The 13,008-nt window shown below is 54.8% G+C and overlaps 1 protein-coding gene across 1 annotated transcript; it reads left to right on the forward strand.

Annotated features, from left to right (window-relative positions):
- Positions 1-2,020: 2,020 nt before the first annotated feature.
- Positions 2,021-9,402, forward strand: LOC147086749 (ubiquitin carboxyl-terminal hydrolase 4-like). Its single transcript, XM_085978921.1, has 2 exons — positions 2,021-3,091; positions 5,118-9,402. The coding sequence occupies exons 1-2, from the start codon at positions 2,915-2,917 to the stop codon at positions 5,244-5,246; spliced, it is 306 nt and encodes a 101-aa protein (XP_085835047.1). The 5' UTR covers positions 2,021-2,914; the 3' UTR covers positions 5,247-9,402.
- The last annotated feature ends 3,606 nt before the right edge of the window (positions 9,403-13,008 follow it).

The raw sequence follows: 13,008 nt of genomic DNA on the forward strand, positions 1-13,008 counted from the left end.
ACCTTGTTGAGCCCGCCCAGCGGGCTCAGCAGGCCAATTAAGGGCCACCCGGCAACAGGTGATGTCACAGACTGAAATTTCATCTGTCAAGAGCTTTTGACAGATGAAATATCAGCGTTTGACAACTGTTTGAAGCTGTCAAACACTGACAGTCTGACTTCTAACCTGAGTCCTTCTACACAGACTCAGTTAGAAATCTCTCCGGCACAGAAAGCTGAAGGCTGTCACTTTTGACAGTTCGCAGCCATTCTGCTTTCTGTGCCGGTGAGATGAGGGACTCCCGAGACCTGAGGGAAAGAAGGTGGTAAAGGTAAGAAAAGGTATGTAAAACTTATTTAATCACTTTAGACACACCAAACACACTTACCTCTGCACTCATGCACCCATCACTCACCTGAACACCGACATCTCGACTCCTCCAAGCCCGACGGCCCGCCTCGCTAACTTGGCATGGTTTGGAGACGTCGGGAATCCCACACTTCAACATTAAAAATAGGGATTAGGCTAAAACCTGCCTGTTTACTACCTGTTAACAGGCAGTTAATTGACACTAATCCCCTTCCTGCCTCGGGGAGGCGGGTCCCAGTGCGGGGCGGGTACCCGCCTCCTTTGAAACCGGCATGGAGGCAGATTTGGGTGCGGGATGGGGTCGGGACCCCTGATTTCGGGATTTTAACCCCTTCACATGTTCCAATCCCGACTACGGCCCAATGAAAATCCTGCCCCATGTCTCCACTGAGTTGTTTTTAGTCTGAAAGGTCAGTTATAGAAACATCGAAGATAGGAGCCAGGAGTCGGCCATTCGGCCCCTCGAGCCTGCTCCGCCATTCAATGAGATCATGGCTGATCATCCACACTCAGTACCCGGTCCCTGCCTTCTCCCCATATCCCTTGATCCCTTTAGCCTTAAGAAATATATCTAACTCCTTCTTGAATATATTTAATGAATTGGCCTCAACTGCCTTCTGTGGTAGAGAATTCCACAGGTTCACCGCTCTCTGGGTGAAGAAATTCCTCCTCATCTCTGTCCTAAATGGCTTACCCCTTATCCTTAGACTGTGACCCCTGGTTCTGGACTCCCCCGCCATCGGGAACATCCTTCCTGCATCTAGTCTGTCTAGTCCTGTTAGAATTTTATAAGTTTCAATGAGATCCCCTTTCATTCTTCTAAACTCCAGCGAGTATAAGCCCAATCGACCCAATCTTTCCTCATACGTCATTCCTGCCATCCCAGGTATCAGTCTGGTGAATCTTCGCTGAACTCCTTCCATGGCAAGAACGTCCTTCCTCAGATAAGGCGACCAAAACTGCACACAATACTCAAGGTGTGGTCTCACCAAGGCCCTGTACAACTGCAGCAAGACATCCTTGTTCCTGTACTCGAACCCTCTCGCTACGAAGGCCAACATACCATTTGCCTTCTTAACCGCCTGCTGCACCTGCATGCTTACCTTCAGCGACTGGTGCACAAGGACACCCAGGTCTCGTTACACTTCCCCTTTTCCCAATCTATTGCCGTTCAGATAATCTGCCTTCCTGTTTTTGCCACCAAAGTGGATAACCTCGCATTTATCCACATTATACTGCATCTGCCACACCTTATGGATGTGGTCTTTCATGTTAGCAACTGTCTCTCTCACACCATTCTGTGAGCTGCCAGTGATGATATTTAACTCTTTCCCCACTTCATCACCCCTTAACCTTCTAAGTTCCGGGGAACTTCGTACAGGGCTTGTGTGTGCGATCTGGCCCGCCCAATCTGTCACTGCCGCGGCCACCATTCCCAGCTGGCATCGGCAGGTGGGTAGTGCCGGCCTCCCGTCGGGAGTCTTTAACCTGATTAATCGCCCGTTCCGATCCCCTCCCATGCGCTGCCCCCTTCTGTAGGATGGAGCTGAGATCAGGAGCTTGCTGCCTGGGGGGGGGTTGAGGAGGTGGGCGATTGCTCTCCTAGGTGGGAGAGGATTATTATTCAAGCCTTTTGTGGGGTTGGACGGTTGGGGAGGTGGGACGGGGTGCGGGAGGGACGCCGAGCAGGCAAGGCCCAGGCTTCAGCCCCGGCCTGCGCTGAGGGAGCCTTCTGGGTCCCTCCCTACACACACCGAGCGGCCCCTGGGGTGAGGCAGGTGGAGAGGAAGTGGGGGGAAAATTGAGTAGAATTGGGCCGATACTCTCTGGAGTTTAGAAGAATGAGAGGTGATCTCATTGAAACGTATAAGATTCTGAGGGGGATTGACAGGGTAGATGCTGAGAGGCTGTTTCCCCCCTGGCTGGAGAGTCTAGAACCAGGGGTCACAGTCTCAGGATAAGGGGTCGGCCATTTCAGACTGAGATCGAAACATAGAAGATAGGAGCAGGAGTAGGCCATTCGCCCCTTCGAGCCTGCTCCGCCATTCAACGAGATCATGGCTGATCATCCAAACCCTAGCACCCGGGCCCTACACCGACAGCCATCCCACCCAAGCCCTATCCCCGTAACCCCACGTATTTAATCCCCCCTAACACTAAGGGCCAATTTTTTATCATGGCCAATCAACCTAACCCGCACATCTTTGGACTGTGGGAGGAAACCGGAGCACCCGGAGAAAACCCACGCAAACACGGGGAGGATGTGCAAACTCCACACAGACAGTCACCCGAGGCCGGATTTGAACCCGGGTCCCTGGCGCTGTGAGGCAACAGTGCTAACCACTGTGCCACCGATGAGGAGGAATTTCTTCACTCGGAGGGCGGTGAATCTTTGGAATTCTCTGCCCCAGAGGGCTGTGGAGGCTCAGTCGTTGAGTCTATTCAAGGCTGAGATCGGTAGATTTTTGGACACTCAAGCGAATCAAGGGATCGGGCGGGAAAGTGGAGATGAGGTCGAAGATCAGCCACGATCTCATTGAATGGCGGAGCAGGCTCGAGGGGCCGAATGGCCGACTCCTGCTCCTGTTTCTTAATGTTCTTATGCAGAGGGGTGCAGGATGACGGGACGTTTAACCACTGGTGTCTGCTTGCAGATACGACCATCGCACGGAACAAGGACGACGGCCGCTGGTACTACTTCGACGACAGTAAAGTGACCTTCGCCTCGGTGGACCACGTGGTGGTGAGTGAGGCAGGGGGGTGTTTCTCGGCGCCTTGTATCGGCTCCGCACTCCACTCTTCCAACCCTCTCCCGGCCGGCCTCAAACCTTCCACCCTCCGTAGCCATCAGCTCGTCCGAAACTCTGCTGCCCCTCCCCCGTGTCCTAACTCGTAGAAACATCGAAGATAGGAGCAGGAGCTGGCCCCTCGTGCCTGCTCCGCCATTTAATGAGATCATGGCTGATCATCCAAATTCAGTGCCCTGTGACGTAAGAAAACTACGAGGCACTTGGTCAGAGCGTTAAACCAGGCTTTAATCGACTGTTTCACAACATGGATGTTAGATCGGGTAATTAATTTCAGTGGACCACACTGATCTGAGGTCAACACACTAAAATTAAAGTTTGCGAGTCCGGTGGTAAGTTTTAAATAGTCGATTTATTGCATCACTTGATTTACACTGTTTGACTTCCTTTAGCAACTAACATCATATTCAAAATGGCTGGTTTTTATACAGCAGCAGATGTACCCGCCCCCTTTATTACCATTGGCTCAGCAGCATGCATGCAGAGCTATGGTTGGTTCAACTACATCACACTGATTGGATCGCCGATACATCAATCATTCCTTTGTTCTCTCGTTAAGCAGAATCATCACTTTCAGTTTTAAGCTAAGATCAGCACTTTCACAGTTTAAGCTAAATCAGCATTTTCATTGTTCTTAGTTTTTAAGTCAGCCGATGTGACGTTACCAGCTGTGATTGGATCTGATACATCACACCATCCTTTGGCACGTGGTCAGCTTAAGCATAATCAGATTTCTTTAAATCATTAGTTTAATCATATTAAAATCTATGTTATTAAAATATATTCCCTAACAATGGACGTCTAGTTGTCCTTCACTAGTTCCTGTTCACAAAATGTCCTGAGCAAGCTGGGCCCGTGCCCGAGTATTTATACTCTCCTGGACAGCGCCACCAGCAGGCCGCCCAGTATATTTCATAAGTCATTTCTACATGAATGGCATCCTGTCCCTGCTTTCTCCCCATATCCCTTGATCCCTTTAGCCTTAAGAAATATATCTAACTCCTTCTTGAATATATTTAATTAATTGGCCTCCACTGCCTTCTGTGGTAGAGAATTCCACAGGTTCACTACTCTCTGGGTCAAGAAATTCCTCCTCATCTCTGTCCTAAATGGCTTACCCCTTATCGCACCGAGTCCCGTTCACCCATCACCCGCCCCGTGCTCGCTGACCGACACTGGCTCCCGGTCTAGTAACGCCTCGATTTTTAAAATTCTCAACCTCGTGTTCAAATCCCTCCTGGCCTCCCTTCCTATACCTGTAACTACCTCCAGCACAGACTCTACGGCACAGGAGAAGGCCATTCGGCCCATCGTGCCTGTGCCGGCTCTTTGAACGAGCTCTCCAATTAGTCCCACGCTCCCCCCTGCTCTTTCCCCACAACCCTGCACATTTCTCCCCTTCAAGTATCTTTGCACTCCTCCAATTCTGGCCTCTCGCGCATCCCCCCGAGTTCCATCGCTCCACCATTGGCGACTGCGCCAGGGCCCCCGAGCTCTGGAATTCCCTCCCTAAACTTCTCCGCCCCTCTCCTCCTTTAAGACGCTCCTTAAAACCGACCTCTTTGACTGAGCTTTTGGTCACCTGTCCTAATGAGATCAGATCCTGACCATAACAACTCGCTGCGTAAAAATATTTCTCCTCATCTCCCCTCTGGTTCTTTTACCGATTATCTTCAATCTGTGTCCTCTGGTTACCGACCCTCCTGCCACTGGAAACAGTTTCTCCCGATCCACTCTATCAAAACCCCTCATGATTTTAAACACCTCTATTAAATCTCCTCTTAACCTTCTCTGCTCTAAGGAGAACAACCCCAGCTTCTCCAGTCTCTCCACATCACTGAAGTCCCTCATCCCTGGTACCATTCTGGTCAATCTCCCCTTAACCTTCTCTGCTCCAAGGAGAACAACCCCAGCGCCTGTGTTGACAGGAAAGTCTAACCTCTCGTCTCCTCTTGCCGACAGACCAACGCCGCCTACGTGCTCTTCTACCAGCTCCAGGACAAGATCAGTCAGCCAGCCGTCCCCGGCCCCTGTCCGAGGGGGGAGGAGAAACGGCCGCCGGGGGACGAGGAGACGATGGAGCTGGACTGAAGCGCGCCTTCTCCCCTCCCCGGGGGCCTCCCTCGAGACTGGAACTCCTTCCGCCCGATACCCCCCTCCCCTTCCCGGCGATCCGGCTCCGCTGAATTCAAGCGCCTTGCGATTTCTGTCGGGGATGGAAACGCACTGGAACACTGCTGTCCGGTGGCGTAGCGGAGGGGGAGGGGGAGGGAGAGGGGGCCGTGCCCCTAATTCAATCTCTAGCCGATCGCGGGCTGTTGCCTCTGCACTGCTTCAATTTTAAACGTACTGATAGGTGGGAATGTTTTCTTCCGGTTGACTGAATTCAGAGCGAGATTTTATTTTAAATTTCTCTTCTGACTCGACGCGAGGACGGTTTGGCTCGCTCGCCATCCGGCAGACCGTGTCGGGAGAGGCGGGTCGTGCTCGCGAGTGGGAGGGTCTGGTTACCCATCGGGGAAGGGGGGGTCGCCAAGGTGTGGGGTGGGGTGTGGTTCCCCGACGCTTTCTCCCCCTCGTCCTGAACCCGAACCGGCCAGATATCCATGAGGGCTTTCTATCGCTGAGGTGGGGTGCGCGGCGCAGAGACGGGAGTCGCTCGTTCCTGGCTCGCTCACTGAGGACCGGGGGCAGGAGTGAGCCTTGGTCACTCGCTGAGGGGGAGGAGAGACCCTCGGTCACTTGCGGAGGGGCGGAGTGACCCTCGGTCTCTGAGGGGTAGGGGTGACCCTCGATCTCTGAGGGGCGGAGTGACCCTCTGTCCTCGATCACTGAGGGGCGGAGTGACCCTTGGACCTCGCTCTCTCTGAGGGATGGAGTGACCCTCGAACTCTGAGGGGCGGAGTAACCCTCGGTCCTCAATCTCTGAGGAGCGGAGTGACCCTCAGTCCTCGATCTCTGAGGGGCGGAGTGACCCTCGGTCCTCGATCTCTGAGGGACGGAGTGACCCTCGGTCCTCGATCTCTCTGGGGGCGGAGTGACCCTCGATCTCTCTCGGGCGGAGTGACCCTCTGTCCTCGATCTCAGGGGCGGAGTGACCCTCGGTCACTCGCTGTGAGGGAGGAGTGACCCTCGGTCATCGATCTCTGAGGGGCGGAGTGGCCCTTGATCTCTGAGGGAGGAGTGACCCTCGGCCCTCGATCTCTCTCGGGCGGAGTGACCCTCGGTCTCTCTGAGGGGCGGAGTGATTCTCGGTCCTCAGTCACTCGCTGTGAGGGAGGAGTGACCCTCGATCTAACACAAAACAAACTGGCCCAGCCTCACCGGAAGGCTGTCTGCTAATTCTGCCTGTTGAATTCGGTGTCCTCTCTGGCCCCCCACATCCGAAGGCCCTGACCCTCTGACTGGAATGTGGTTCGACTGCTGCCGGGGTCTGGCACGAGTGATATGCGCACTGGACGCTGATCAGGAGCCTGGGCTGATCTTCACGCACACCCTGAGGTCCTGAGGTCAATTGTAACGCCCGCCCCTCGCCGCGATTCCCTGACTCCGCACTGACCGGGGATGGAGCCTGGGATCCTCCTGTGCTGTGTGTGTGTGTGTGGGACCGATTTCGGATTCTGAAAGAATGGATCTATATTTTCAAAAGGGTTCTCCTTTCCCCCCTCCCCCCTCACGGAATGATAATCTCAGGGATTTACTGTTAAGCGCAGTTACAATACAAAGCAATTTCTACGTCTTGTTAGAAGCTTCACCCCATTGGCCCCGGGGCCTGCGGCCCATTCAACCCCCGAAATTCTTCATCTCTGGCGCCCCTTCTCCTGATGTCAGTTCAGATACGCCTGTCAGACCCTCCGCTCCACCGATCTCTCTCTCTCTTCTCTCTCATTTTTATATATTATTATCTTTGTGGGTTTTAAAATGCGGCCTTAACCCTGGTGTGGGTATGTGGGCTCGCGCTATCAGGGTAGGCGCCGTGTGGTAGCGTGGTCGGTGCGACCCGTACACGCGTGGGGACAGTTGCGGCGCAAGATTAATATATGCGTAGCTCTATTTATAATGCGTTCAAAGCCTCGCATGGGGCGCGTGCTTGCTGTGTCACACCTGCTTCCTGTCGCACTTCCTGCGTCGCGCCTGCTTCCTGTCGCACTTCCTGCGTCACGCCGACTTGCTGTCACACTTCCTGCGTCACGCCGACTTCCTGTCACACTTCCTGCGTCATGTCTGCTTCCTGTCACACTTCTGCGTCACGCCGACTTCCTGTCACACTTTCGGCGTCACACAGACTTCCTGTCACACTTTGTGTCACGCTGACTTCCTGTCACACTTCCAGTGTCACGCCGACTTCCTGTCGTACTTGCTGCGTCACGCCGACTTCCTGTCGCACTTGCTGCATCACGCCGACTTCCTGTCGCACTTCCCGCGTCACGCCGACTTCCTGTCACACTTCCTGCCTCACGCTCTTGCTCCCACAATGGCATACCTTCGAAGTCGCCATGACTAGCGGCGGGAGATCTGCTCGTGTATTTGTGTACACGAGCGATATACAGACGCAGCGCGTTAGGCCGCTCATGGCTACGAGCGGCTTGCAGGAGGCGGATCGCCTCGCAGACGGAGAGCGGAGACACTTGTGGGAGCGCTGCCCCCCCCCCCCCCCCCCGTATCATCAACCTCGGTCCTCCGAGGCAGAGGGGAGGGTGCGGGGGAGATGAGCATTAAAGGTGGACGGTTTTAATACTCAGGGTTCAATGAAACAATTCCCCCCTTCCCAAGTAAATGTCATGTGTTTTTCCCCCTTTCTTCCCCCCCCCCCCCCCCCCCCCCCACCCTTCCTGGGGCTGGCCTCATTCTGTGCATTGTTCCTGAGCGGCGGTAGAATCACTGGGCGGGGGAGAGGGGCTCCCTCCTACCGCCTGCCTTGTGTGACAAGGACGCGGGGGGTTAAATCACCGGCAGCTATGGGGAAGTTGTTGCCTGGTGGCCCATGGGGCTTTGGGAAGAGAATGACGAACGGGCGTTATGTTCCCCGTGTGGCGGGAGGGGGGCTGTGGCTTAGATTGTAGCATCTACGGACCAGGTACCGCGCAGACGGGGGGGGGGGGGGGGGCTTTACTGCACTGTAGTCTGAACGGCTGACTCTTGATTGCAGCCCTGCTGTATGTTACTGGTTGTGACGGGTTTGTGTCGCTGTGTGACGGGCGCGATCCTCCTCGGCGTTTTAACCGGTGGGCCTGATCTGATCCTCGGTTTGCTTCCCCTCTCCGGATCGCGCGCGCCTGCACCAGCATCGAAACGGGTGATTTTATTATCTTAGCGATTTGTTTTTTTTTAATTTTTTTGCGCGGCGCTTCGGGGGGGGGGGGAGGGTGCAGATGGATTTCCGCGGCGGGGGGCGGGGCGTCGATTCCCTCGACGGGGAGGGGGCCAGAAGGCGCCGTAAGCTAAGCTGCGCTGCCTCCCCATTCAGATCCTTGCGCCCACACGCTATCCCGCGGTGCGAGAGCCGCTCAGCGGCCTGCGCGCAGTCCCTTGCGTGTGACCGCGGAGCTGAACGTCGGAATGCGCCCCCCCCCCCCCCCCCAGCGCGTCCCTTGCTGCGTCCGCGGCCTCTCCCGTGGAGATGCTCGTCTCCTTGCGGGAGAGAGGCGGGCGGCACTGAGGGGTACCCAGGCCCGCTCGCATTTCACCTCCGGCTCCAAACCAGCTCGAGCGAGCCGCCTGATCGTCTCCGCCCTGGCTGTCTGTAAGGGAAGGGGGAGTCCCGGCGCAGGCCCGACGGGCCGAGCTGCGGGAAGGGGCAATCTCGGCCAGACCGTCCCATCCTGACTGCGCCCGTGCCCGCACTTCACTGGCCGACGGTCACCAGCAGGAGCCCTGGGCTGGATTTCCCCCCCCCCCCCCCACTCTCCACCCGTCCTGACCAGCCGGCACTGCGACCCGTGACAGCCTAGCTCCCCGCACTGAAATCCATCTCTTCACCTCGTGTACATAGATGTTTTTGTAGTGCGATTTATTCCCTTATTGTTGCTGAATGGACACTGCGATGTTAATAACTGGGGGCCTCTGTCTCAGAGTGAATATATATTGTATTTTCATAATAAAAGGTGAGACAACAAGCCTGCATTCCTTTTTATTAAATTAATAGCTCTACAAATGATGGAGGGTTTTATCTTTACCGTAGCTGAAGATGTGTGTGTATATATATATTAAGGACAAAATCAGTTGAATAAAAGCCATGATTTCTTTACTCTCTAGCCTTTTCTATCTCTGATTCTCGCTGGGGCGCTGAATCCTCCGACCCTCCGATCCCTCACCTCACCGGACTATGGCCGAGCTGCTTGCTTGGGCAAGATCACGAGCTGTTGTGATCTGGAATGCGCTGCCTGAAAGGGCGGTGGGAGCAGATTCAATAGTAACTTTCAAAAGGGAAATGGGAGGCTGGGGGTCGGGTGGGGGGGGGGGATATTTGGAGGGTTATGGAGAAAGAAGCTGGGATTGTTCTCCTTAGAGCAGAGAAGGTTAAGGGGAGATTGACCAGAATGGTACCAGGGATGAGGGACTTCAGTGACGTGGAGAGACTGGAGAAGCTGGGATTGTTCTCCTTGGAGCAGAGAAGGTTAAGGGGAGATTGACCAGAATGGTACCAGGAATGAGGGACTTCAGTGACGTGGAGAGACTGGAGAAGCTGGGGTTGTTCTCCTTAGAGCAGAGAAGGTTAAGGGGAGATCGACCAGAATGGTACCAGGGATGAGGGACTTCAGTGATGTGGACTGGAGAAGCTGGGATTGTTCTCCTTAGAGCAGAGAAGGTTAAGGGGAGATCGACCAGAATGGTACCGGGGATGAGGGACTTCAGTGATGTGGAGAGACTGGAGAAGCTGGGATTGTTCTCCTTAGAGCAGAGAAGGTTAAGGGGAGATCGACCAGAATGGTACCGGGGATGAGGGACTTCAGTGATGTGGAGAGACTGGAGAAGCTGGGATTGTTCTCCTTAGAGCAGAGAAGGTTAAGGGGAGATTTGATAGAGGTGTTCAAAACATGAAGGGTTTTGATGGAGTAAATAAGGAGAAACTGTTTCCAGTGGCAGGAGGGTCGGTAACCAGAGGACACAGATTGAAGATAATCGGTAAAAGAACCAGAGGGGAGATGAGGAGAATGTTTTTTACGCAGCGAGTTGTTGTGATCTGGAACGCGCTGCCTGAAAGGGCGGTGGGAGCAGATTCAATAGTAACTTTCAAAAGGGGGAATTGGAGAAATGCTTGAAGGGGAAAAATGTGCCGGGCTGTGGGGAAAGAGCAGGGGGGAGTGGGACTGATTGGAGAGCTCGTTCAAAGAGCCGGCACGGGCACGATGGGCCGAATGGCCGCCTCCTGCGCTGTGTGACTCTACGTGGGGTGGAAGGTGAAGACAATGGGGTGGGGGATGAGCAGAACGAAGGGAATGGAAGAGGTCGGGGCAAGGGGTCCCGCCCACCACGGTGGAGGGGAATCCTGGGCTGAGGAAAAGGGACCGACGCTTCCGAAGCTCTGGTGTGGAGACCATCCACAGATGGGACAGACTGGGGAGCAGGGGGGGTGGCGTCCGTCCGGGGTGGCTGTGGGAGTCGGTGGGCTTGCAGATGACTTCGGGGAAAAGACCATCCCTGGAGAGCGAGTGAAAATGCAGGAAGGTAGGAGCAGAGACACGAGAGATGGACCACAGAATTCCGCCTTGCCCTGTTCGCAAGATAATATCACTTTGGGCATTTAACCAGCTCTGCTTTTTCCATTGAAGATCTTTACGTGTGTGTGTGTGTGTCTGTACCTGATTGTGTGACTGTGCTCGTGTGTCTGTGTGTCTTTCCCCTCCTTCCCCCTTGTCTGTTCCTTGTGGAACACTGTTCGCCAGCTGAAAAGTTGCATCTGTAAAATTAACTCGCCTGTTCTGTCGTGCCGTGTATTGCCAGCACGCCTGCTCTGTCTGTCTGTGTGTGTTTGGCCTCGGCATGACCCGGATTGAAGCATGGACTCCCGATCCCGTTTCTCTCTTCCCCAGCCGAGGTGCCTTTCCCGCTGACCCCCTCGCTTTAAGCCCGTGTTGCAGCGTGGGATCGAGCTGGTGCCGCTCGACGCGTAAGTTCGGTTTGTTCCCGGAAAGTTTAGGAACAGGAGGCGGCCGTTCAGCCCCCTCGAGCCTGTTACATTATGAACAGGAGGAGGCCATTCTGGCCCCTCGAGCCTGTTACATTAGGAACAGGAGGAGGCCGTTCAGCCCCCTCGAGCCTGTTACATTAGGAACAGGAGGAGGCCGTTCAGCCACATCGAGCCTGTTACATTCGGAACAGGAGGAGGCCGTTCACCCCCTCGAGCCTGTTACATTAGGAACAGGAGGAGGCCGTTCAGCCCCCTCGAGCCTGTTACATTAGGAACAGGAGGAGGCCATTCTGGCCCCTCGAGCCTGTTACATTAGGAACAGGAGGAGGCCGTTCAGTCCCCTCGAGCCTGTTACATTAGGAACAGGAGGAGGCCGTTCAGCCACATCGAGCCTGTTACATTAGGAACAGGAGGAGGCCATTCAGCCACATCGAGCCTGTTACATTAGGAACAGGAGGAGGCCATTCAGCCCCCTCGAGCCTGTTACATTAGGAACAGGAGGAGGCCGTTCAGCCACATCGAGCCTGTTACATTAGGAACAGGAGGAGGCCATTCAGCCCCCTCGAGCCTGTTACATTAGGAACAGGAGGAGGCCGTTCAGCCACATCGAGCCTGTTACATTAGGAACAGGAGGAGGCCATTCAGCCCCCTCGAGCCTGTTACATTAGGAACAGGAGGAGGCCGTTCAGCCACATCGAGCCTGTTACATTATGAACAGGAGGAGGCCGTTCAGCCCCCTCGAGCCTGTTACATTAGGAACAGGAGGAGGCCATTCTGGCCCCTCGAGCCTGTTACATTAGGAACAGGAGGAGGCCGTTCAGCCACATCGAGCCTGTTACATTATGAACAGGAGGAGGCCGTTCAGCCCCCTCGAGCCTGTTACATTAGGAACAGGAGGAGGCCATTCTGGCCCCTCGAGCCTGTTACATTAGGAACAGGAGGAGGCCGTTCAGCCCCCTCGAGCCTGTTACATTAGGAACAGGAGGAGGCCATTCTGGCCCCTCGAGCCTGTTACATTAGGAACAGGAGACCGTTCAGCCCCCTCGAGCCTGTTACATTAGGAACAGGAGGAGGCCGTTCAGCCACATCGAGCCTGTTACATTATGAACAGGAGGAGGCCGTTCAGCCACATCGAGCCTGTTACATTCGGAACAGGAGGAGGCCGTTCAGCCCCCTCGAGCCTGTTACATTATGAACAGGAGGAGGCCGTTCAGCCCCCTCGAGCCTGTTACATTAGGAACAGGAGGAGGCCGTTCAGCCCCCTCGAGCCTGTTACATTAGGAACAGGAGGAGGCCATTCTGGCCCCTCGAGCCTGTTACATTAGGAACAGGAGACCGTTCAGCCCCCTCGAGCCTGTTACATTAGGAACAGGAGGAGGCCGTTCAGCCACATCGAGCCTGTTACATTAGGAACGGGAGGAGGCCATTCAGCCCCCTCGAGCCTGTTACATTAGGAACAGGAGGAGGCCGTTCAGCCACATCGAGCCTGTTACATTAGGAACAGGAGGAGGCCATTCCGGCCCCTCGGGCCTGTTACCCCATTCAATTTGATCCACCAGCCTTTGTGTGAAGAAGGCAGGGTGTCTGGGATGGGAAACTATTCTGAGGGGAGACTGGAGACCCTGGGCCTGTTCCCACTGCAGCACAGAAGGCTAACAGGAGATTTAATCGAGGCGTTTACAATCAACTATTTTTTCAAACATGTTTTCGCCCCTTTGCCCA

Source organism: Somniosus microcephalus, unplaced genomic scaffold (assembly GCF_052327205.1).
Source record: "Somniosus microcephalus isolate GS21.2 unplaced genomic scaffold, FLI_Smic_1.0 unresolved_chr7, whole genome shotgun sequence".
NCBI classification, from domain to species: domain Eukaryota; kingdom Metazoa; phylum Chordata; class Chondrichthyes; order Squaliformes; family Somniosidae; genus Somniosus; species Somniosus microcephalus.